The sequence below is a fragment of the Fulmarus glacialis genome, unplaced genomic scaffold (assembly GCF_000690835.1).
Source record: "Fulmarus glacialis isolate BGI_N327 unplaced genomic scaffold, ASM69083v1 scaffold10508, whole genome shotgun sequence".
Taxonomy (NCBI): Eukaryota; Metazoa; Chordata; class Aves; order Procellariiformes; family Procellariidae; genus Fulmarus; species Fulmarus glacialis.
The window spans coordinates 63-23,699 of record NW_009227600.1 but is presented as its reverse complement, the minus strand read 5'-3'; the positions used below and the strand labels follow the sequence as shown (position 1 = coordinate 23,699).

The 23,637-nt window shown below is 35.7% G+C and overlaps 1 protein-coding gene across 1 annotated transcript; it reads right to left on the bottom strand.

The window, feature by feature from the left end:
- Positions 1 to 486: 486 nt before the first annotated feature.
- Positions 487 to 22,824, bottom strand: U2SURP (U2 snRNP-associated SURP domain containing; the record flags this gene model as incomplete). Its single annotated transcript, XM_009583202.1, has 14 exons — positions 487 to 1,005; positions 2,265 to 2,441; positions 3,263 to 3,381; positions 5,814 to 5,924; positions 13,718 to 13,880; positions 14,885 to 14,951; positions 15,527 to 15,622; positions 16,538 to 16,694; positions 18,095 to 18,217; positions 19,483 to 19,570; positions 20,638 to 20,717; positions 21,202 to 21,364; positions 22,507 to 22,670; positions 22,758 to 22,824. Coding segments are annotated over 14 exons (1,714 nt in total), but the record flags the coding sequence as incomplete, so codon positions are not given.
- Positions 22,825 to 23,637: the final 813 nt, after the last annotated feature.

The following is a 23,637-nucleotide window of genomic DNA, read 5'->3' as shown; positions in this document are numbered from 1 at the left end:
TTATACCTATACTTAAGGAAGAAGTCAAAGCCTCAGGCTTGCTGTCCTTTTATTGTTCCCCATGCATGCCATAAATATGGCTTGTTATTGATACATCATATATATGATATACGTACACATACATATGATGCATCTCTGCAGAGGCCCTTTTTTAAAAGCAAACAAAAACATTACTCCTGTGTCACAAATACTCCCTGCAATTAAAATGGAGAAATACGAAGCAAAGATTTACTTGTAAAGCTTATCATGGTAGGTACCAGACTGTTCAACTGTTCTTACAGTAAAATATCACGGTAGGAAAGAAAACCCATCCACTGGATTCAAAAGGTGCTTTTTTCTGGATAGTCAAACTAGTGAACACAGGAACAGAGCTACCACTATACTGAAAGATCTAAACACCATAGTATGTCTGAAATACACAGTACTTCCAAACAAACTATGAATTCCTTTAGAGATCTGTATCACCACTGGGGCAAGAAAACAACATCTTAATTTTCTGTTCAGATTTTATTTGAAATCTAATTCAAATTGTCAAAGCTACAAAAAGGGGGAACATTTGAGTTATTTCTGCTATGTCACAACATTCTAAAACAAAATATCACTACTGCCAGCAGATCAGTTACACACATTTCTGATGAAACTTCTAAACACAAAAATGTTTCTTTTGGGAAATAGTCACAATGAAGATATTTTGTACAATATAAAACAATGATAGGTCTACAGATGCCGATACTCATGAGTATACACGTGCATTCACAAAAAAAAAAAATCAGGAATGCTTTTTTGTTTTTTTAACAGACTGTTCAGGCACAAAAACAAAACCGCATTTCCAGTAAGTGACAGCATCATAAAAAATATTAACATTGTCAGTGTTTGCTCTTCTTTGACTTCTTGTGAGATCTGTGAGGAGAACGGGACTGAGACCTGGATTTTTTCCCTGACTTTTTAGGGGATCTGGATCGTGATCTTCTTGATCTTTTGGGTGTCCTGGAGCCAGATGGTGACCTGCAGAAAAATAAAGTTTTATGTCAAATACTAATTGATAATACCAACTTTTTCTTCACTTATTTGGCATTCATTTATTTAATGCCAATATGTAGAAAATATTTTTCTCTAGTAAGGGGAAGTAACAGAACGATATCTTGCTTTTGAAAAAAAAAACAATTTTTGCATTTTAAGGTTTTTAATGTTTTTTTGACTTAACTTCAGTGCTTAGAACCCACAAGAAAAACAACACCAACTCATGTCCTTCTTAAATCAACATAAGGAATTCACATCCTTCCAACATACGCCTCAACCACCTTGGCTCTTGTATTAATAGCAGCCCATATCCTTACAGAAGAGAACAGAAATGAAAAATTATGTTGAATTGTGTTATGCTGAAATACTTTTGATTCTCATCACACATGTCCAGCTTGTGATGTAACCTCACAGAAGAAGAATGGATACTGAATAAATTTACTGTCATCTAACCTGACATCTAATACTGTCATTAATACTTTAATCTGATATAATCTAAACTGAATGACCATCATATTAACTCTAAAAAAAAAAAAAAAATCTCAAATAATTTTCTACTTTATTTGAATTCCTAACTTGTAACACAAGAATCTGATTACTGTAAATACGTACTATTTTCTCAACAGCATCAAAGGAATTTTGCTCAGCATGTCTGAGGAATCTTGTATCAGTAAGATATTCTACACCCCTAAAATAAGTGGATGCTGAACTTTCGAGTTTTGAGCTACAAAAGCATCAATACAGTAATAAAATCTCACCCCAAGTTTAACATTAACTAGAGACAAATATTTGTGTCAGTCTGGAGATCAGGAAATACCTACTTCGGAAACAAAAACCATGGGAGAGAAGCTTCATGTAAGCAAATCATGAGTGAAATACTGCATGCTTACTGTAATTCTAGAAGTTCTATGGGCTACAGAAGATTTGTCCTTTGAAAATAAAAAGCTAATAAAGCAGCAAGGTGCTTTGGTTTAAAGCAGTATTTCTCAAAATTATCAGTAAACAGGTAAACAAAAACATAGAAGTGAAGAGTCTTGAGCTATCAAGGCAGGAGGCCGTATACATTTCAGACACCAACTGTCCAAAGATATTAACCAGGAACATACAGTATAGTCCATTATGAGAGAAAATACTTGTGTATCAAATGTGCTCTGCTAAAAACCACACAAACAAAAAAACCCAACCAAAACACACCTATGTACTTAAATTTCCTACAACCTGAAATAGAGAAGATACCAGCTTACCTTTTGGCTTTTTTACTGACATCTCTGGGAGAATCTTTATGTGATGACCGAGAACGTGAACTCTCTTTGTGGGACCGTTCAGAGCGCTCTGAGCGTTCCGATTTTGGTGACGGAGATTTTGCTCGTCTACTACCACTGCTGCGCGATGGGCTAGGTGAAGCACTGTGTCGTCTTTTCCTTTATAAAGAAAGCAAATACAGTTATGTACACACACACATGCAGAAACACACAGAGAAGTGAAAATGTATATTAAGAAAATGTATTCCTTTCTGTACATATTTTCTTTTGCCAATTTAACATTAGATCCTTTTAAGTAATTAAAAAGTAGCAGGCTTTTTATTACTTAAAAAAAAAAAGTTCAACATGTGCATCAGATTTTCTCTGGTTGAAAAAAAATTAAGGCCTGTGATTCAGCTTTGTTTTTTTGCAGTGTAAAAACATTCTGTCATAGTTTCCTGAAAAGCAAGGCATTTTACCGTATCTACATTTAATACCATGGAACAGTTTGGCTCTGCAAGTATTAGAAGAGCAGAGTGTACAACCCTAAAACTAGTTGTTTTGAAGAATTCTCACTATGAGATAAATAACATTTAAACCACCGCAAATAATTTGTGGTATTACTTCAGTATAGTTTTCTGACTAATACACTGAGGTCAATTTACTGCTAAAAGAGAGTTAAATATACCGTTTTCAACTGGTCATTATTTCACCATGTTTCCTCAGGGCCTAAATAAGCCAAAAGGGAATTCTATTCAAAAGGGTATGTCACCTGGGGCAGGATAAAAATTACAATTCCTTTAAAATTTTGAAGCATGTTTTAACATTCAAAGTGTGTTTTTTTTGTTGTTGAGTGTTTTTTTTGTTTGGGTGGTTTTGTGTTTTCCTTTTAAAATAAGATGCTTGATACAACGTAATTTCAAGGCTGCCACTGTATACTAACAAAGATACTAACTGTGAGGTTTTTCCTCCCATCCACTTTACTCCAAGGAAAGCCATACCTCTCTTTTCTTGTTGGTGTACATTCCTCCTTTTCCTTCTTATCTTTCGACCTGGATTCAGATTTTTCCTTGTCCTTTTTGTCTCTGTCCCGTTCTCTTTCCATCTCTTTCTCTTTTTCCTAAGTTATTAGAAGTATTCATGATTTCAGATAAGGTGTGACTAATTATTAAGTAAAGACAATCAAGCTAATCACAAACAGCATAAAAGCACTGAGCACTGAAGGACACAGCACATAATCTGGGAAGGAACTAATGGTCTCACCATACCCGCTCTTCAAATCTTTACTACTGCTTTGTACACTGACAAAAACATGAAAGATGTCACCCTATGTGAGAAAGTGTGAGTATCTAATTGGAAATGAACAGTCTTCAATTTTACAAATTTCAGGGAAACATTACAGCTGTAATAGATTTTCTAAACTAAATTAAACATGAAAGAATACCAGGAACCTCTTTCTACTTAAAACATATGCATTCATCTTCATTAATCCAGATTGAAAATTGAGATAATCTCACAACTACAAGACATTTAAAGACAAAACAAAAATACAAACAAGATTCTGCAATAACATCTACTCTGTCAAAAATCCCCACAAATATGGTCCATTTCTATATACCAACAGGACCATTTTGAAAAAAAACCCATAACCTGAGCACACCTCATTTGTCTGTCAAATAGTTAGAAAATTAATTATACAGAAATAAACCTGAACCATCAGGAAGTCTGAACACGGAGATAAAGAGATGTGCTTCTTTCAGTACTGGCATAAAAAAAAAAATTCCTTTCATGGCAAAAAACAAACAGATAGTCCCTGCACAACCCATAAAGAAGACAAAGAAGGGGTGATTAAGCTGAATGAAAGAAGGGAGAGAGAAGGAGGAAGGGGAGACAATAACACAAGTGCAGGAAATACCAGGACAGCTATACTAATCTAGTCTCACATTTTCTTTACATGGAAGACTTACCAGTAAAATTATAAACTGTCCCTTATCATTATACCTACTATTGCAAACTATTGTTAGATTCCACTAAAATCAATGGGCTCTTAAGATGTGTCTAGCTTATTTGATAGCATAATTAATTATTTCATCTTAATAAATAGGAATAAACAGTATTTTAAATAGCTATAGTTCCTATTCTCTTAAGAATATATAATACTACCAGGAAATTTACTCTTGGAAAGCTTATTTCATAGTAAATTAGACAAAAAACGATGACCAACCACCAAGTTCATGGGAAATGCAATCAGAACCAGTATTACATTATTATTACACAAACTAACTTTATTATAGCATTAAAGCAAAAGATGGAGTTATTCCCTTAACAGGGTTATTATTGTTTTAAAGAACACCTGTGATAATTACCATTAAACATTTCTTAACTAAATATTACCTTCATCATTGAAAGTGAAAGTGAGATAATTACTAAAAACCTAAAATATTGCAAGCTGGTTGAACTAATTCAACACAAGGCATCTAACAAAGTTATCAGGATTACGATTTCTGGTTTTTTAAGCTACTGTCTCACTAAACATTCTGTGCTTACTGTACAAATCACTTCTTTCTCCAGTTACAGAAAACACCGAGGAACTGGGAAGTTTTAGGATACAACTACATTTAAAAGGAAAGTTACTTATAAAAATTAAAGTCTTAACTGCTAACATCAACCTCCGAATGTGTAAATCTCCTTCAGGGATCAGCTTTCTTAATTTTTACAAGTCTCTTTCTTCAAGGTACTGTGCAAAATTACTTCAGTGAATTAGTCAGATATTGAGCACCAAATAATGTAAAGAACAAATGACAGACAAACACCTGGTGAAAACTACCTATTTGTATTTAGCTTCCAAGAAACTGCATGGGTACCTAATTTCATCATGGATCTCTCAGGCTGTGAAACCAGATTAAAGAAGCAACTGCCACTTACTCTCTCTCACTAAACGCATTGTCTGAACAGGTTACATGTTCTTTCGTTATGTTTCAAAGATTCAAGATCACATGACGTCACATATATGATGCTAATTTTTAAAGCCGCTCTGACTTCATAGTCCAGAGAGGACTACTAAAAATGGTAATGGTACAGAATTATTCACTTTTGGGTGACAGTATGAGCTGGAATTATCCAGGAAATCTTAGACACTGGAGAATCAGAAGCATATATGCTGCTTAATACTATTCTTTCTCTTCCTTTGAAAGATCAATTTCTAAAAAGCAAAATGAAAAGTCTGAAGAACATCTTCAATTGACAGCTCTCCCTTTCTTTTCCCACACCTAACAGTTTGCTTTATGTAGTAGATCCAGAAGTGACCTCTTTAAGGTTTCAATACATTCTAATGATACCCATCTGTACAGTGTGAAATACTACATTATTTTGATTAAAAAGAGTGATTTTATCTACTCTGCAGAAAGCACTTCGACTTAGACATGCAGTTTGACATTACAGTAGAATTTTAACGAGAACCATGTGTTGTTATACTTAATGCCACCTTACATTTGATAAACTCAATAAAAGCCTATCACAGAATGAGAGCCAAACATAAAGAACATTTCTTACCCTCTGGAGCAGCTTGTCTCTATAGTGTTCAACCTGTTCCTGAAAACTCTGGCCTGGTTTCTTGGGTCTTTTCCCAGACTCTAACTCATCCTGAAACTTCATCACCTTAAGCTGTGAAAATAATACTGACCATTAGGTTATTGGGCTTATTATTATCCAGTTAGGCAGGTGGCTGAAAATGAAATTTCCATGATTTATAATCTGTGTTCTTCATTCTTGCTATACAAGTTTCTGCACAAAAAGATACTAACTTTATTTAAACTGGATCAAAGCAACAAAACCGCATACTCATCTGCAGGCACCTGCAGTTGTTTACAGACATGTTAAGAACTAAAAATAAAGGGATTTTTTCTGTTATTCTACTAAATTCTGTTCCCATCATTAGAACACTGCACCCTTATATTTCTTAGATCATTATCTGTTTTTTTCTTTCAAAATGAGATCATTTACTGCAGGTGTCTTAATATATTGTTTCAACTTCCCTTGTCTACTCCAAGTTTTCCTTTAGAAACTGCCTTTTTTCCATTTAACCCTAAATACTAAAATCAAATGACTGACATAATTAGGACATAAAACAAATGCAACTCCTCTTCAGGGTTGTTTGCACAGAGTGGCTGATTTGAAAGAAGTGATTTTTACTAACATAATACTCTTCCATGTGATATCAAGCTTAGCAACAAAATTCAGTTCACTAGTGCTGCTAAACTTAACACTAAATTTACTGTGATAATATCCCCAACTGAGTCACAAAGTTAAGCAAATGTCAGAGTTTTTCCGTGTGGATTTTTTTTTTGGTCTAGATACACTAAAATCTTTCTCAAGTTTATTCACATCATAAAACTTCACTCACATCTCTTATCATTTGTCAATTTTTTATTCTTACTGACACGGCCGTTTACAAACAATCTTTCAATTTTTTTGGATGAGGAAGTGTCTCTTTTTTGGGGGATGGGGAGGAGCTTGGTAATAAGTCATGTTGTACTTGTCAGCCCTCTTCCAAATGTTTATGCCCCGACCCTTCTGTATTTCCTGTTTCAATACTGACCTGCACAGTCATATATATGAGTAGGTTTTTCCAGTGCTTGAGGTTTCATTTTTAGCAAACACATAAAATATTTTTCTCTTTAGAAATATTTAACTCTTCCACACTGAAAAAACCACAAAGAAAAAGACTTTGCAACTTTGCAATTTTGATTATCTGAAAAGATTCTTATTCTCCAGGTCCTCAATTCCCTAATACAAAGTAGGCACAAAATCAAACCCTTTCAAAAGCAGCAGGCCAGACTGGATACAAAGATACCATATATTCTAATCAGCCCTTCCAATTACTGACTGAGCAGAAAGGAAAGGTCAACAACACATTTTTCATTTTAGTCTCAAACGCGATGGAGCAACTTGTTTGGGGTGGGGGAAAGGGGCATTGCTATCTTGTACCACGGTAAATTTCTGACAAATGTTCTGCTAACCTCCCTCATTTACAGAGTATGCTCTACCTATGGTTGAGCATTTTTCATTTTTGCTTACAATTCAGCCAATTAAATAGTCAGCAGCCAATGGAAAACTGACATTGTCATTTGTTACATACCACTCCACCTCCCATAAACGCATTTTTTCTTCTCCCCCCCTTCAATGGCAGAAGTTTCAAAAGCAGGAATACCTCTTGGAACCATATATTCAGTGTCACCCTGTACCACCTGTTCTGGTAAGAAATCAAGATTGCATTCTCTACCATCATGTAAACTCCACGGCCATTAGTTGCTTAGCACATTCAGTACCGAACACAAAAAGTACAGAGGAGGCTTAGCTGATCCAGAAGGCATCTTGGGCTGTCATGGTATGAACATGCCCGTAAGACTTCTACTTTGTTTTCCCCAACTAAATCACCCAGATAATTAAAAAAAAAACCAAAAAACCCCAAAAAACCAATAAAAACCACAAAACAAAAACCCATCCTTACAAGATTTTACCTCCTTACATTTTTAACCAACAAAGCTGTGACACTATCTCTTTTTAACCATATTTTGAAAGCAAGGAAGCATAAGTTGATAGCCCAAAGTAACCTGAAATGAAAGAAAACTAGGAATCCAATCAACAGGCCTTACTTGATTTAATAAGCTAATCTGGACACAGAGAAATGCTGAACTTCTAGCAGCCTGTCTTACATGCATGACACACAACCCACTGCTGGCATGAAATTTAAAATCCCAAGAGGAACTATCTGCATGTAACTTTTCCAATAACTGTGGATGGGGTGGGGGTGGGGAAAGGTGGTCGTTAGCAGGTGCCTAGAGGACAAGAGGAAAAATAGGAAAAGCCTATGCAATAACCACTGACTCAACACCTCCCCAGACTCCAACTATGCAAAGATCGTGTGGTTTCCTGAGACAGCTGTGGTCTTTTACAGACGAATCATCAATGCATCTCTCTTCCACATACTTGCTGTATCTCCCTTTGAACCCATGTAAATTGACTCCCTTTAGAAAGATGTTGTGGGCAGAGGAAGTCAGCTCTAGTACATCCCCTGGAAAAGGAGACTAAGTGTTACAAAATGCTGAGATGATATCAACAGCTCACTACAGAAAGATCATTCTCTTCCACCTTCCTTCTCCACTCCTGCACTCCAAGCAAAGGGTTCCTCCTCCACCCCACCCTTGCAGCAGCTTCAGCGCTTGGCTGTGCCTTCCATAAGCCAGATCAATCCACTAATCCAGCAGAAGCCCACCACACACCCTCGATTTGTTTTTCCTCTGCATTAGTGAAATGTATTGGCTCAGGGGAAGAATGAGCAAGTGCCAGAGCTTGCAGATAGGATCAGGACATTCCCTTTCAGCAGAGGTAAGCAGTTAGATCAGATCAGCTCATCCTACACCTTTATGTATAGCAGCTTTTGCTACTTGCTCTAAAACACCACCACGGCAACTATGTTTTAAAAGAAAAGGAAACACTTAGATCCCAAAGTCCGGGAAAAAAAATCTCTAAAGAATTCTACCACTCAGAATTACTATATAAACTTACACGTTTGGTTATCTCCCTTCATCATTTGACTATTCATAGCATATTGGCCATAGTGAACACTCTTCTTACTGATCTCATGTAGAGAACATGATCCTTATATTCCTATCATACACCTCCAGATACCCCCCCGGCCAAGGAGAAAGAGATCCTTAAAACTTTGGCTTAAATCTGCGTAAGCATCTAATCAATGAATTTTGTAAGCATTACACTTCGTAAACTTGCATTTAGAAAGAACTAATATATTCTCATTGAATTGGTTATTCCATAACTATTCCTGTCCAACAGACAAAATCTATTAAGCCTATTCATCCTTAGGAGTAGATACATTGACTTTACCTAAACTATCTCTGGAGTCAGTAATACGCATGATAATATGGAAGGGGAAAATTTTTCAAAACCCTGTGCCAAAACTTCGTAATACTAATTTCTTAGACATAGCAGTCTCCCACAGCAGATAGAGTTTAGAGGTTTTCAGAGACTGCAATGCAGAAGTGTCAAATATCTTGGAGTTCCTGTGAACAATCTCTACTAAATGCTCCAATGCAGGGATCATATTTCCCACTAACCATGAGGAAGTATCTCTCGTAAGTTCAAGATAAACAGCTCCGCAACATGCTTCTTGTCTATTGGTTCTCATCTTGAAATTTTCCCCCTCTCCTCTCAAACTCACTTGAGGAGAGTTTAAAAGATTCAGCCTTTCCTAGAAGTTGAGGCCTTGATTACAGACTAACCAGTAAGCGAGCAAGTCACAGAAAAGGGTAACATCTTGCCACCATGGTTCAGGGAAACCACAGACTGATGCAAACTAAAGCCCTGCCCGTAGCTTTTTGCATTTTGACAAACAGGTGTGCAGTGGGTAGCCCCCCCTGCTTAAAGTGAATCTATTTTCAAAAACTGTTCTTGGTTTTCTAATCTTCTGCTGTTACTGTCTGAGTCCATACACAGTGGTCTTCAGCGGAAAAAAAGGCTTTTTCACAAGAGGTTATTCCACAGCCTTAGACAGCCTCAGAACTTAAGTGCCCAGGTTCAAACACAACTTATTTGAGGTAAATTAGCTGCATACTACATACTAGGATTAACTAGGAAATTAATCACCAGATGTGTGATGAAAGATAGGAATTTCTGCTTGATATATAATTGCACTCAAGTCTAGACTGATTACAGACAGGATAGACATCGGAGCAGACCAAAGTGTTTTGTTTTTCCTTAAAACAGACTCATCCCAACAATGGCTGCAACAAGTCCTAGACTTTGCCAGAAGCAGAGCAAAATACTGCTTTGAAAGCATGAGTTTTCCAGCGAGTCTATGAGAGGTGGAATTTCTACAGCTACAATATTATCAACAACAGATGACAGCGATACTGATGTACGCATGTGAAATACCTCTTCAGCTGTAACAAACCTCTGGCATGTTCAATCACACCCACATGATGCCACGTGTCTTGGAGCTAAGCCACTCCTCGCTTTTGTCTTTGTGTAAAATAGAAGTAGGCTCAAAGATTTAAAATAGACCAGAATGCTGAATTAAGATAGTCATTATCTTCTAAGGAACAACTGCTATAAATAGCAAAACTATTGGTCAAGCAAGAGCCAATTTGTCTCATCTGTTATTATTAAGCCGCAATGAATAAGATATTTAATTGGCTATCTTTTTGCCATTTTGCAGTGGCCTCAAATGAGCTTGGTACAGAAACCTCCACAGACTGTAAAGACCAAAGGCTTATATTGTTCTAATGATGATATCAAGCCTCAGAGAGCTCCTATGACTTGATGAACAAATACACAAAAGTGAGTATTCTGCATACTAAGCATCATAATCCAGAGAAAGAAATAATGGAAACTGTATGGAACTTCAGTTTCTTGACAAAGGTATACAGGGCCTTGAAATCCAGAACAGGCCTCGGATACAATCTGCTCTTGTGGACTATGCTTAAGCTATTCTTATCTCGTGCTCTAGTCATTCTCTGTTGGAGAGTGAATACTACACTAAAGGAACTTTGATCTTGTCTGGTACAGCAATTCGTATTAAGAAAGGAAGGAGAGTAACCTCCTTTCCTTTGTGACACGCAGGAAAAACTTCTTTGGGTCTCAGTAGAAAAATAAATTGCACCTCAAATACCATGACATATTTTTGGGGGGGAGGGGGGGAATAAATAAATCTCTGAGCTCAGTGGTACATAGCAGAAAGGCTGAACAGGAAGATTGAAGACCATTAGTCTTCTACCTCTGATCAAGCAATCAAACACCACTCTGAGGTCTCGGATAGCTAACACAAAGGTGAGTAAAGGCAGCTACTAAAGAGGACAAATCTCCTGTTTGACCCTTTTGGAAGCACTGGTACGTCTGGATTCGTGAAGAGCCTGCCTCCTGCTGCAGATGAAGCCTGCGCTGTGGTTTTGGGGTAGGATTATAAAATCTTGCGCAGCAAGATGGAGACAGAAGTAAAGTACCTTAGAGAAAGGTCCAAGGCGGACAATGCTGCTTCACTTTGTCTGTGAGTTTTTGTATGCTCTGAGGAAACAAGCTCAATGAACAACTGAAGCAACGTGAAATTCCCATTTTTCTAACACTTCACAGCACTGATGTCTCTTTACAAAGAGGAATACACCTTTCTTTTATACGTCCTTGGTTTTTTGAGAGACACACACATGTACAGCACTGTAAAGACCATTCTGAAATTTGAGTTATAATGTAAAGTAAAGTGCCAATCTTTCCACGCTTAAAAAAAACAGTAAAGAAATCGCTGTTCTTCGGTGTTACAAAAAAGCCTCTGCTCTTGCTAAGTTCTGGAAAGAATTCACACTTCAGCAAGGTTAACAGGGGTATGGGGGAAGGCAAACAAACGGTTAATAACTTGCCTTCTCTGATGGCACCAGTCTGATGACTGTGGCCAAAGCTTGTTTCTTACTGCACTTCCCCTCCCAGCTGACAAACTTAATTTACTAACTGTGCCAAGAGAAAGAATTGTTGTTTGTATTCATGAATTTCAAAAAGAAAGTGTGAAAAAATGTGTTTCAGCTTCCCTGGTAGTAAATGTGTAAACTGCTGGAGAATCAGACTTTGCCATTTTTTTTGCCAAAGATTTTACACAACATTTTTAACAGTGTATATTAGATGGCATAATTGTTAAAGCTGGTAATTGGGGCTTTTTTCCCTCAGTTCCTCCCCTCAGATTTAATAATGGATGTGTTCTTTGGCAGGGACTGGGTACATACTAGGAAGAAACTTTGAGTGTGAATGCTTTAAAGTAGTACAGGGAGTACTTTCCTGTCAATGACAAACTTGAGGAGAAATTTTAAAACTTAAGTACTTCTACATAGTGTCTGAAATGTTCTGAAAATGAAAAAAATTACAATCCCTTTCTGGAGATTCCGAAAGTCTGAAATGAAATGGTAATTTACTTACCACAAAGAATAAAGATGGCAACATGCACTTTAAAACCTCAAATATTTACCACCTAAAACTGTTACAGAGGGGATACATTGGTGAAAAAACTTACAACACTTGTGCAGTGTAAAATTGACAATGGTTAAAGTAAATCACTTCCTAATCTGCCTCCACAGCTGCCAGGATAACATCTATAAAACAGATACTCAATCTGCAAAGAGCCCTTTCCATAACCACTACAATCATTATTACAGCAAAATGAAAACTAGTTTCACTTCTACTATAATTTCTACAGAACTACTGCCACCATGAGTCAAGTCAGATATAAATCCCATTTAGCTTTTCTCAAATTCAGAATTTACTCACTTCAAATGGCTATGCATCATGAACTTTCAAGCTGCTATGCAAAGCAAGAGGTTTTTAAGTGCTTAGTTATAGTCCATTAATTTCAATAATCTGAATTATTAAACAGAAGCATATTTAGGAGAAACAACAGTTGTGACATTTTAAAATATTATTGCTTGTACATCTTATGGGGCTTTGCTAATATCTGATTTTAGCTACATTATAGCATAAATAGGTAGACAGCCACAATTCCACCTTCAAAATATTACCCAAATTATAATCTGTCACTTGGAGATGCTACAACTGCAACAAGTAGTTTAGCACCTTCTTAATATCATTTTAATGCACTGAACAGAAGGTACAAGAATTTCAGTATTCAATTTATCATGGGTTTTAATACCAAATACAAGCTGGAAAGTTGCATGCAATCTTAAACCTGTTTTTGCATGGCACTGTATGACAGAAAGGCTTCACTGCTAGACAAAGCTCATGCTAAATTCAAGTTCAAGTTACCTTCTCAGTCAACCACAAGCTCAGAAGCCAGCATAAAGACATAAGAATCTGTACTCATCAACCTTAACAGCTATACTAAAACCTATGCTTGGAGAAAGGATAAAAGAACGAGTGAGCCCTACAAACTGCATGTAGGTCTTCAATTAAAATGCCCCATTTCCAGGACCACCTGGTTTAGTTGCATCTACTACTTTGTTCGATGGCTGACACACTGAAAAGAGCAACTTTCAAATGCAATAAAATACAGACATTTCAAGGCAAGAGACAGAGAGAACAAGAAAGGCATAGGACTAATGCCACATCCTCACTCCCATTTGCCAAGAGGAGGAAAGTGTAAAGGAACCCAAGCAATCTAAGGCTACCAGTGGTACTGAAAAAGGACACTGAAAAAGAAGAGTAATTCTCAACATGTAATATCCACTGACTCAATTTTTCATTTTTTCCTGCATTATTTTGAAAGCCAAAACAAGGCAAGGCAAGGCTGTAAACAAACATACCTTTATAAAAATACACTGGACTAAAAAAGCCACCACATAATAGGACTATAATTATTTCAGTAAAAATAACTCCCTATTATATGTAGAGTACTTGGGGGGGAAGATTGGAAAGGTACAGAAGGGTGGCACAAAACACCACATGCTGACCTCTATCTCTCGGAGTTTGGCACGCTTTTCTTCACTCATTTCTGAATATTTGACTGATGACTTGGATTCAGGCATTTCTTCTTTTATAGGATTGGAATACATGTGCTGCTCTTCTGACTTAGAACTCTGAGTATCTTCCTCATCTTCACTTTCTTCTTCTTGACTTTACAGAAGACATACAGAATTAACTGATACATATATATTTAAGACAATTATCTGTTACAAAATTTACCATCTCTCCCACTTAGTTTCTATGATTAGTTACTAGTTTTGAAATCTGTTAAGTAAGATTACGTTATGTAAAAGTCTGCAGCTACAAAACAGTCTCTATCGGCGAGACAGATATCTTAGTATTTTCCTTTAATTAAATTGTTAGTTTTTATTACTTAATTTACACTTTTCATACAGAGTGCAGAAGAATTCTTTAAATTTACAGTCACCAAATCCATATCTAACTCAGCTACAAAACAAGTCCACTACCTCAACAAAATCTCTTTAAGTGCTGTAATCGTGCTTTTCAGATACAGTAAGTTTTATAGAAGAACAAAATTTACTACACTTTTGCTTTCTGGAGACAAACCTGAGACATGGCAGATATTCAAAATTATATTCCCAAACTGACCACTAGAGTGCTGCAAGACTACATGCAATGCAGTAAGATATTTAAAGCATTTCTGATAGATGCTCTCAATTGCCTAAAGAACAAAAGTAAAAAACTGCTCAAAAACAACAGATGGCACGGAGTCTATTAGCATCCAAAGAAACGTATACAACAGAACATTATTCACTGTGTTTGTCTCAAAAGCAAAAGACAGAAGTTTAGATACATTCAGACGTATCTGACACCAAGATTTCCAAACTGTAAAATACTACTACCTTAGTCCTTCCTATATGACATTAAGTTATCAAATCAGCATCAATTTAAAGATTATGATTAACAACTCTACCAAAAGGTGTAATTTATCGTGTTAGAAAAAAATTATGGGGGCTGAAAGCATGCTGCACTAAAATCCTGATTTTTTTCCATTTTGTTATTTTCCTACTTTCAAAATTTCATTTTTGTTCTGCTCTTATAATACATATAGGGAACTTATAGGGAGTTCCAAAGACACTCAACCTTAGAGGCAGAAAACTAATATTTTTTCATCAGAATGAAAAAGTATTTACTTTTGAATTTCTTCCTCCTCAGATTCTTCATGTTGGTCAAAAAGCTCCCACTTAGAAGTAGTAACAGCTGGAAGAGACAGTAAGATAATTTTAACAGAAAAAGCTATCACTTAATCTGAAAATTAGTATTTGTAGATACAATAAAAATTATAATGTGATAAAATTTACCACCATCTAGCACTTAATACAGAGTTTCTATTTCATAGAAATACTCAAAACTGCACATTATCAGAATATTTACTATTTACAGAGCTATTCACTTACATTGCATACCATGTTTCAGTAAATCCTTCAAAAGCAGCCAAGTATTTGTCCGTTTTTAAGATCTTATCTTCCAAACAAAGACTGCCAACCACATACCCAGACTCTTTTTCAATATTTATTCTTAATGAACTGGAAACTATTTTTAAAGGTTGGTAGGTTATTGAAGTAGAATAACAAAAACAGAATACCCTATTTTCTTCACTGAAGTTATAACCAAAAAAAGAAGTTACAAGTGAAAATCCTACCGTATTACTACAGAAATCATATTAGCACTTTTAAACAGATCAGTTGAAAATAATCATGAAATAGGTAAGTGACATTAAGCTTTCAGTTTACTTAGGGAAGTGTTTTAGTTTAATATATACTTTGAAAACTAACCTTGAGCTTCCAGTTCCGATTCATCCACTGCTTCCCACTTCGAAGGGGCAACTTTAAATATAGGCTCATTCTTTTTTGAGTCTTCAGCAGTATCCACTGTTGGAGAGAGACAGAAAAATCATCTCCAAAGCTCTTCAAAAGTTCAAACGGAAAAATCCTAATATAACAATCAGATTTAAATACTGAAGCATATTATACCGTTTTACTATTTGCAAAGAAAATAAATTAGGATTTGGAACCTGATGTGCATAACATCAGAAGACACTTCCTGTGTCTCTGAAGCAACTGCAATCTAAAAGCAGTTTTTAAACTAATTCTTCTTAGAACAAATTGAAACTAATCAATTCAACATTTTATGAAGCTACATGCCATGTTAATTCTTGGCTGTACTTGTGTGCTGGTTTTGGCTGGGAAAAAGTGAATTTTCTTCACAGTAGCTAGTACGGGGCTATGTTTTAGATTTGTGCTGAAAACAGTGTTGGTAACACAGGGATGTTTCAGTTACTGCTGAGCAGGGCTTATACAGCTTTCTGCTTCTCACCCCATCCCACAAGCGAGGGGGGTGCACAAGAAGTTGGGAGGGGACACAGCTGACCCCAACTGACCAAAGGGATATTCCATACCATATGACATCATGCTCAGCATATAAAGGGGGAGGAAGAAGAAGGAAGGGGGGGGACATTCAGAGTGATGGTGTTTGTCTTCCCAAGTAACTGCTACGCGTGATGGAGCCCTGCTTTCCTGGAGATGGCTGAACACCTGCCTGCCGATGGGAAGTAGTGAATGAATTCCTTGTTTTGCTTTGCTTATTAAACTGCACAAGTTTTCTCACTTTTACCCTTCCGATTCTCTCCCCCATCCCACCAGGGAGGAGTGAGCGAGCGGCTGTGCGGTGCTTAGTTGCCGGCTGGGGTTAAACCACGACAACTTGTAAAAACTACTCGGGGGAAAAAAAAAAGATCATAAAAAATTGAAGATTCAAATTGAAAATAAAGTTGAAACATTTCGTACACGGAACTCCATCAAGATCGTCATCCAGTGATTTAATTGGGACTCCATCCAGATCATCAATAGGAGCAGCATCAATAGGAATTCCATCCACATCTTCTAGTGGAGCACCATCAAGCTCTTCCTCAATGGGAGCACCATCAAGATCATCTGGTACTTCCTGAAAGCAAATAATAATTAATTATTTCAAGAACAAATCTACATTGCTTTTCTTTACTTCTCCAATTATTGATTCATTTCTTTTTAAAGAAGTAGCTTTAAAAAAAAAAATCCAGAACCCAAAAACCTCAACTTTAACAATTTTTGCAACCAAGTACAGTTGCTTATTGCAGAGGAAAAATACGACAATATCCTCCTATAAAAAGTTATAAGCAAAAACTTGGAATTTGTCCACAACGTACTGGAAGCTTTGCAATACCTATATTCAAAAGAAGAGATATTAAGCTGAAGTTTAGCTCAAAATGAGCCAATTACAGTCAGATAAATTATACTTACTACATATGAAAGATGCCCTGAGAACCAGTAACCTGAACAACTGACAGAAATTAACTATTTAGCAGGAACACAAATTTAAGGAACACACATAAATGATAAATACACCCACATATTCTAACTTGCTAGGTACAGGCACTGTCCTTCATACATGCACATTCACCCTGCTCTACTGCTAAGGGAAATAAACTAACCTTCCAATTATATATAAGTCTCCCTCCCACTGTTCTGAAAGGCATGATTCCAGAGTTACAAAATTAACTTATCCTAAACATACACCCACTTATTAGTGTCCACTGTCTTGATTCTCTAAAATGATATTTATACATAACTGTGAACAGATCAGTACGCATTCAGTCAGTACTAATGGTATTCTAGAAGTTTTAAGCATAGAGCTTCAAAATATTGAATAATAATTTATACATGTCACTATGCAATAACTAAAACTCGCTACATATCCTGTCTAAAATAACCTGTTTAAAATATCAAAAAAAAAGAAAAAAAGAGAAGAGAGAAATGCTGTAGCATAACTAGAAAGTTAGCAACTTACTGCTTTAATACCACACAGCAAAGATCAAAGTAGAGTATCATCAGTGTAAATGATCTATCACAACGTTCCTCTCAAACTAAGAAAGCTCAGATGGCTTTATTACATCCAAGTGTGACACTCACACAAAAACAAAGTAGATGATTCAGGTAACCAGATGCCTAGCTATTTAGAAGTCTCAGAAATTAAAACTAATGCCTGATATTCTAACTCAAAATTCACAGACAGATACTACAGAGTATTTCCAATACATAGGAAATACCTGTCATTCTGCACTAGTCTTTGCTCTGGTTTCACAATGTAACTCCACCACAGCACCTAATCTACAACAAATACATAAACAGATTAAACAGTATTTGCATCTGAAAATATCCATTACACCTCTATTTAAGAGCAAGGATTCAGAGGAAAAAAAGGTTTATTCACCCTAACAGAGATATCAAAATAATCCCTGCCAGCCCTATTTTATACTTACACATTTTTCCTCATCATCTGCTAGCATCACTACCACGGTCACTTACCTCTGTTTCTTTATCTTCCATGATATTTACAAGCCCCAAGAAAATATTCTGTAGTTTGATCAGAAATGGTTCTGGATAGATCGCCCAGTCTTCCCATGCTCGGAAGCACGTCATTACCCGTTGCTAGAAGCAAAAGGAAAAAAATGCTAGTAAATTTGTATTAAGAAATTTTAAGTGATCGGAAATACACCACAGAGAACTACTAGTGTAGACAGCTACTCCTAAGCAGTTGCAAACTGGAGTATATTACAATGATACCATGCTGGGCAAGACTAGTATTTATACATATTTATAAAAATATGTATATAGGAACTACTTTTAAAAAAAATCTCACTTGGGTTTCATTTTCCCTTTAAATTCCTGTTACATTATCAATTCCAGCTGTTCACAGTTCCTATCCAATAGTAAATTCCATTCTGCCCAGATGTTCGAAGCAGGTGCCTCTACTAAATGTAACAGAAAATATCTTTCTCTTTGTAAAATAAAATAACTAAAATTAACACTGGCTTATTCATATTGTTGAACGGAAATTATGTTCCTACTTTCATTTTTTTGAAGAAATGAAGTACATTTGAAATGATGGGCGTCAGCTCAAGCTTGACACATTAAATGTAGCTGCAGATGCAGATATAAAAAAAAAATCTACTGCCTGTCTTTACCATATAATTTAATAAACAGTTTTAAAATAGCAGATAACTAAAATTTATTCTCAATTTAGAGCAACTGGGAGCAGAGAAGGTAGGACAACCAGGATAAAGACCTTAATACAGAAAAACTAACTACACTGTAAGCTTTGTATTTAAAGCTTCTGATTTAAAAGAAAAAAGGAAAAAAAGAACTGTAGAGGCATCTTTAACACAGGCGAAGGAAAAGCTAGGCTGAGCATGAGAATGATGAGCAGAGCACTTAATCTCAAAAATCATTCTAAACTACCCATGGTCAAACTGCTTATCAGTCCTCAAAAAATAAAGCCTAACTATCACAAAAATTTTAAAAAGTAATTTTGTGCTGTTATGTTCAGCAGTTTCTTTCCACACTGAGCAGCCCAAATTTATTTTTGAAACTGAAATATAGGTGGTCCAAAAATAATCAGAAAGCTAGAAGGCCTTGTTTGCAATTCAAGTACTAGACAGATATCCTCTCAACTCCACAACTATACATCTACCAGTACACTTCAGCTGTTAGATGCTCATTTTCTTCCTTAATTTCAAGGCTATTTTTGCAAGAGAGAAGACTTAATTATTTAAAAAAAACAAACCAAAACAAAACAAAAAAAGCTTAATTAAAAAGCTTGAGGTCTAAGCCACCTATCATAGTATGCAATCTCTTGTGCAGGAACATCTATTTATTTGACTTCTGTGTCATGTAAATAACAATGAAATACATACCTTGAAATTTTCAGACTGTAAATGGCCTTGTATTGTACGGTAAGTAGCATTGAGATCAGAGAATATCTGACATAATTTTGTTTCAAAACTAGAATTAAACATATACATTTCTTTAGTTAAACTTTGTAATATGTTTTCTGGACATACATAATTCACAAAAATACCTGGGACACAGGACTCAAAAGCTCAAGGTTCTGATCCCTATAGTAGCCATGAACTGAACTATAAAGCAAATATGATTGCTATGTATTAAATCACCTTGGACAACAACAGAACTGTGAAGGGAGATCTTCACATCTGCTGCAGTCTCTTTGTACAGACTGGAAAGATTAGAGGAGAATAAAAGGAGTTTTACAGCTTTATATACAATGAAAGAATTGTCTCAAAATTCAGTTTGTGTTTTTAAAAAATTCTTAGTTATGTTTCTATTCTAATTTACTCAATGAGGCCCTCAATGAAAGCACAGTGAGTAACAGCTGCCTAGCTTCCTTTGAGCTTCTCTCAATGTGCAAAAAATAAACTGGCACAGCAAGGATACACTGCAACAAGAAACACCATTTGCAATCGCTAGAGTTTTTTAAAATGCTGAATATTCCCCATCATGCTACCACAACACTAGACACACTCCAGGAAGTAGACACAATCAAATATCTAAATAAGACAAAGGTATTCTCCCTTGGACATTTTTCCTAAATTCTGCTCAGCACCTTAGAAACAAAGTACATAATCCCCTTATAAGTTCTCCAAACTTAATGGAGAATAAAAAAAATACCTTTTAATCAAAAAAATTGTATTTCAAAAATCGACTTCTTTGCATGGATTACCTGCTATACCATATCTTGAATATTATCTTCAGGCTCTCTCTCTGTAAAAAGGCACGTGAGTTATTCTCACCTCTATTAAGTTCCATGCAAGCGGTCCCTTGCATAGGGCATATACACTTCTTGTTGCATTACAAAGTAATCCTATGGACTAACATGCTACATCTTACACATTTTCATGCAGAGACACATAAATATCACCAGTGTTGTAACAGTATCCTCACAGAAAAGTGTGAATTTCTCTACAATCACATTTATCCAGAGATATACGAAACTGAATATAAGGATATTCCCTTTTTTTTAAACCATCGATCACCTAAAATATTATACTTACAATTTTCTATAGTAGGAAGCATTGGCAACTTTAGCTGAAGAGTTGTATAACACATCCGATACTAGATATAATCTTGCAATCTACAATAAAGAATGTTCAAATTAAGTATTCTTTCTGGAAAAATGCATATATTTTCAGGATAATTTAAACTATCTAAAAGTATCAAATTAGAACTAAGTGTAACACAGCCATATTATTAATAAACATGTTAAGTGGCAATTAGCCCCTGTTATGCTACAGGGTACTAGCCACTGTAATATGGTATTACACAGTATTACAAAGGACAGATCATGGCATTCCAATTTTTATTTCCTTGTTTGAACAGACTATCCTGCTGTTTTCAACTTCCCAGTAAGGTAGAACATTATTTACAAGCAGGTTCAGAAAGAATAAAAATATATAACAAAATCCCACAGGAAAAAAGCATACTTAAATTCAAGCCCACGTTTTAATACAAAACCTCAATGCTATCTGAAATTTACAAAATAACACTTGCAAATTATATGCACGTGCTGTTAAGTGAGCTCCTCCCCCAAAGTACAAGATTATTAAAAATCTCCACACCTTCTTAGGAAGAGGAGTCTTCAGAATGGACAATGATTCTGTAATGCAGTCTACAATTTCTTCAGCAGCTTCTGCATTATTTAGACAGAAAACCATTGCATCACCAATATCATTCTTCCGAGGTGTTAATCCACGCAGAATTTCCTCTAATTTGTCTCTCTGTCTGAAATATCAGGAATTTTAATATTTTCAATATAAAATTAACAGTACTTTGGGGAATTTCCATTTAATGATGTTTTTGATTTTTCCATCTTTAGGACAAAAGCAATTTTAAATATTTTTATATTCCGTTGCCTGAGTGTTTTCAGTGACTCATGAATATATGCATCCACATTACATAAATAAACAAAGTGTAAAAAATTCCCACTCAAGTCTTGACTACACACAGAAATCAAGGCAAAATAACTGAGAAATACCTAATGCAGCAGATCAGTATCTCTAACAAAGTAATTATCTTTTTGGATAAGCCAAAATTAGTTTGGATTAGTTTAAGTGTAAATCAAAATGGATAAATCTAAAGCATGCAAGTAATTTCTGCTGTGGAATAAGAAACATTAGATTCAGAAAGCAATTCAGTTATTTCATGTTTTCCCTAACCTCCATATATAGAGAACACTCTCAAAAGAATATCTTTTTGAGCCTTTCAAAAAGATGATGTAAGAAATAAATTATGTATTAAAACCTCCAGAACCACGACCGGTATCATAACTATGATGAAAAGAATAAAACAAGAAAAAATTCCACATGCTAAGAACACAGTTGGAACAATAATAGCAAAATTAAGAAAATTATGTATATATTTCCACTAGCATAGCCATTCCCACCTTACTTACAATTCCCAGCAAAGAATTCTGATGATCTGTCTCTTCCTCCTTATTAACAACTGCTCCCAATTTTAATTTCTGATGAACAGCATCAATAAGTTTAAGCTTATAATAGCTGTTCAGTTCATGAGATCATAACAATGTTGAGAAAGGTGCTATATACATCCACCAACAGATAGGAACAGAAAATGAGGAAAAAAACTCATCTTCCCAATCCCCTTCAAATAAAGGGTTAATAACAATTGGATTGAAAGGATTCATTGTTCAATGATAACAAATCTAACCAAATCCAGAACGTATTTAGCAACAAGTATCATCAAAAAAGACTAACTGAAAAGCACTGAGCTTAAGAGAGTTCCTAATATTATGACAAGCATGATAACATTTTAGGGATGACATATTACAACTACAAAAACACAGCAGGAAAAAACCAAGCAGATTGGCAGTTAAAACATCACTATAAATTGATGGAAGTTCATACTCTTCCTTAAGTGCACCCTTCTTGTTTGTTTCCTCCACAAACGCTTCTGTTTCTTGCTCTTCTGACATCCCGTGCAAATATGGATTCAATGGTGGTGGCCTCCAAAATGATCCATTTTTGAACATACGAAAATCTTCTGTCCTCCACTTGGTTGGAGCATCTCCCTACCAAAAAACAAAAGTATTTTTATTTTGGTGTTCTTGTATTTCATTATGCTTGAAGTTATAAATTGTCACTAAAATGCAACTTGCCTGAAGAATTGAATAGAGCTTCCATCTATAATATACATGGGCTGGAGTCTGGTTTTCAAATAAAAACCTAAACCAAAAAGCAAAGAAAAGACACAAAACATGTTACAAATTATTTAACTGAAGCAAATTCAAAGGAAGTAATAAAAAAATATATCCAAACACTGTTCAGAATCCCACCTCAGCTACCGAATGAACTCAAGATAGCTAAAACCATGTACACCTACAGCACAGCTGTGCAGAACAAGTACAATCGTTCCACGCATATACGTATGCAATCTGCAAAGCAGAGTGCAGAATTCCACAAAGGCACAGCATTTCTCAGAAGTTAAATGCAGAACAAACAGAATCAGAAAGAACGACTGTGCAGCTCCACAGTAAAGCAGGAGAATCATCACTGCAAAGAATCACTGTGGGAGCAACTGCAACCTCAGAAGAAGAGGTGCAGGAACTCGTAGTTATACAGTTAGGTTGCCCAGATTGAATGCTAAACGACTTGAAGTTTTCCACCAGTAAACTGTCTGTCAGAACACTCTGATGAGATCAGGAGGGGGAAAAAAAAAAAAAAAAAAAAAGAAAAGCAGCCCATTTTTAATGACCACGATATTTTGACCTGCATATTTTCTCAATTTGTGTATAAAAATCATAATGAAGCACTTCAACATTACTGCAAACAAAACATTTTTAAAAGGGCATACAGTATTTCCCTGAAAAAGTTTTTCAGAGACAGCATTTCACAAGAAATTTGGAAATTGATCCTTTTTTAGTCCATTAATGACAAGAGCTGGAAATTCTGACAACTTCACTATGTCAGCTAAAGTTTAATCCTATTTGCATTGACATCAAAGAAAAATGACTCCCAGCTCTTGCTAAAGGTTAGAAA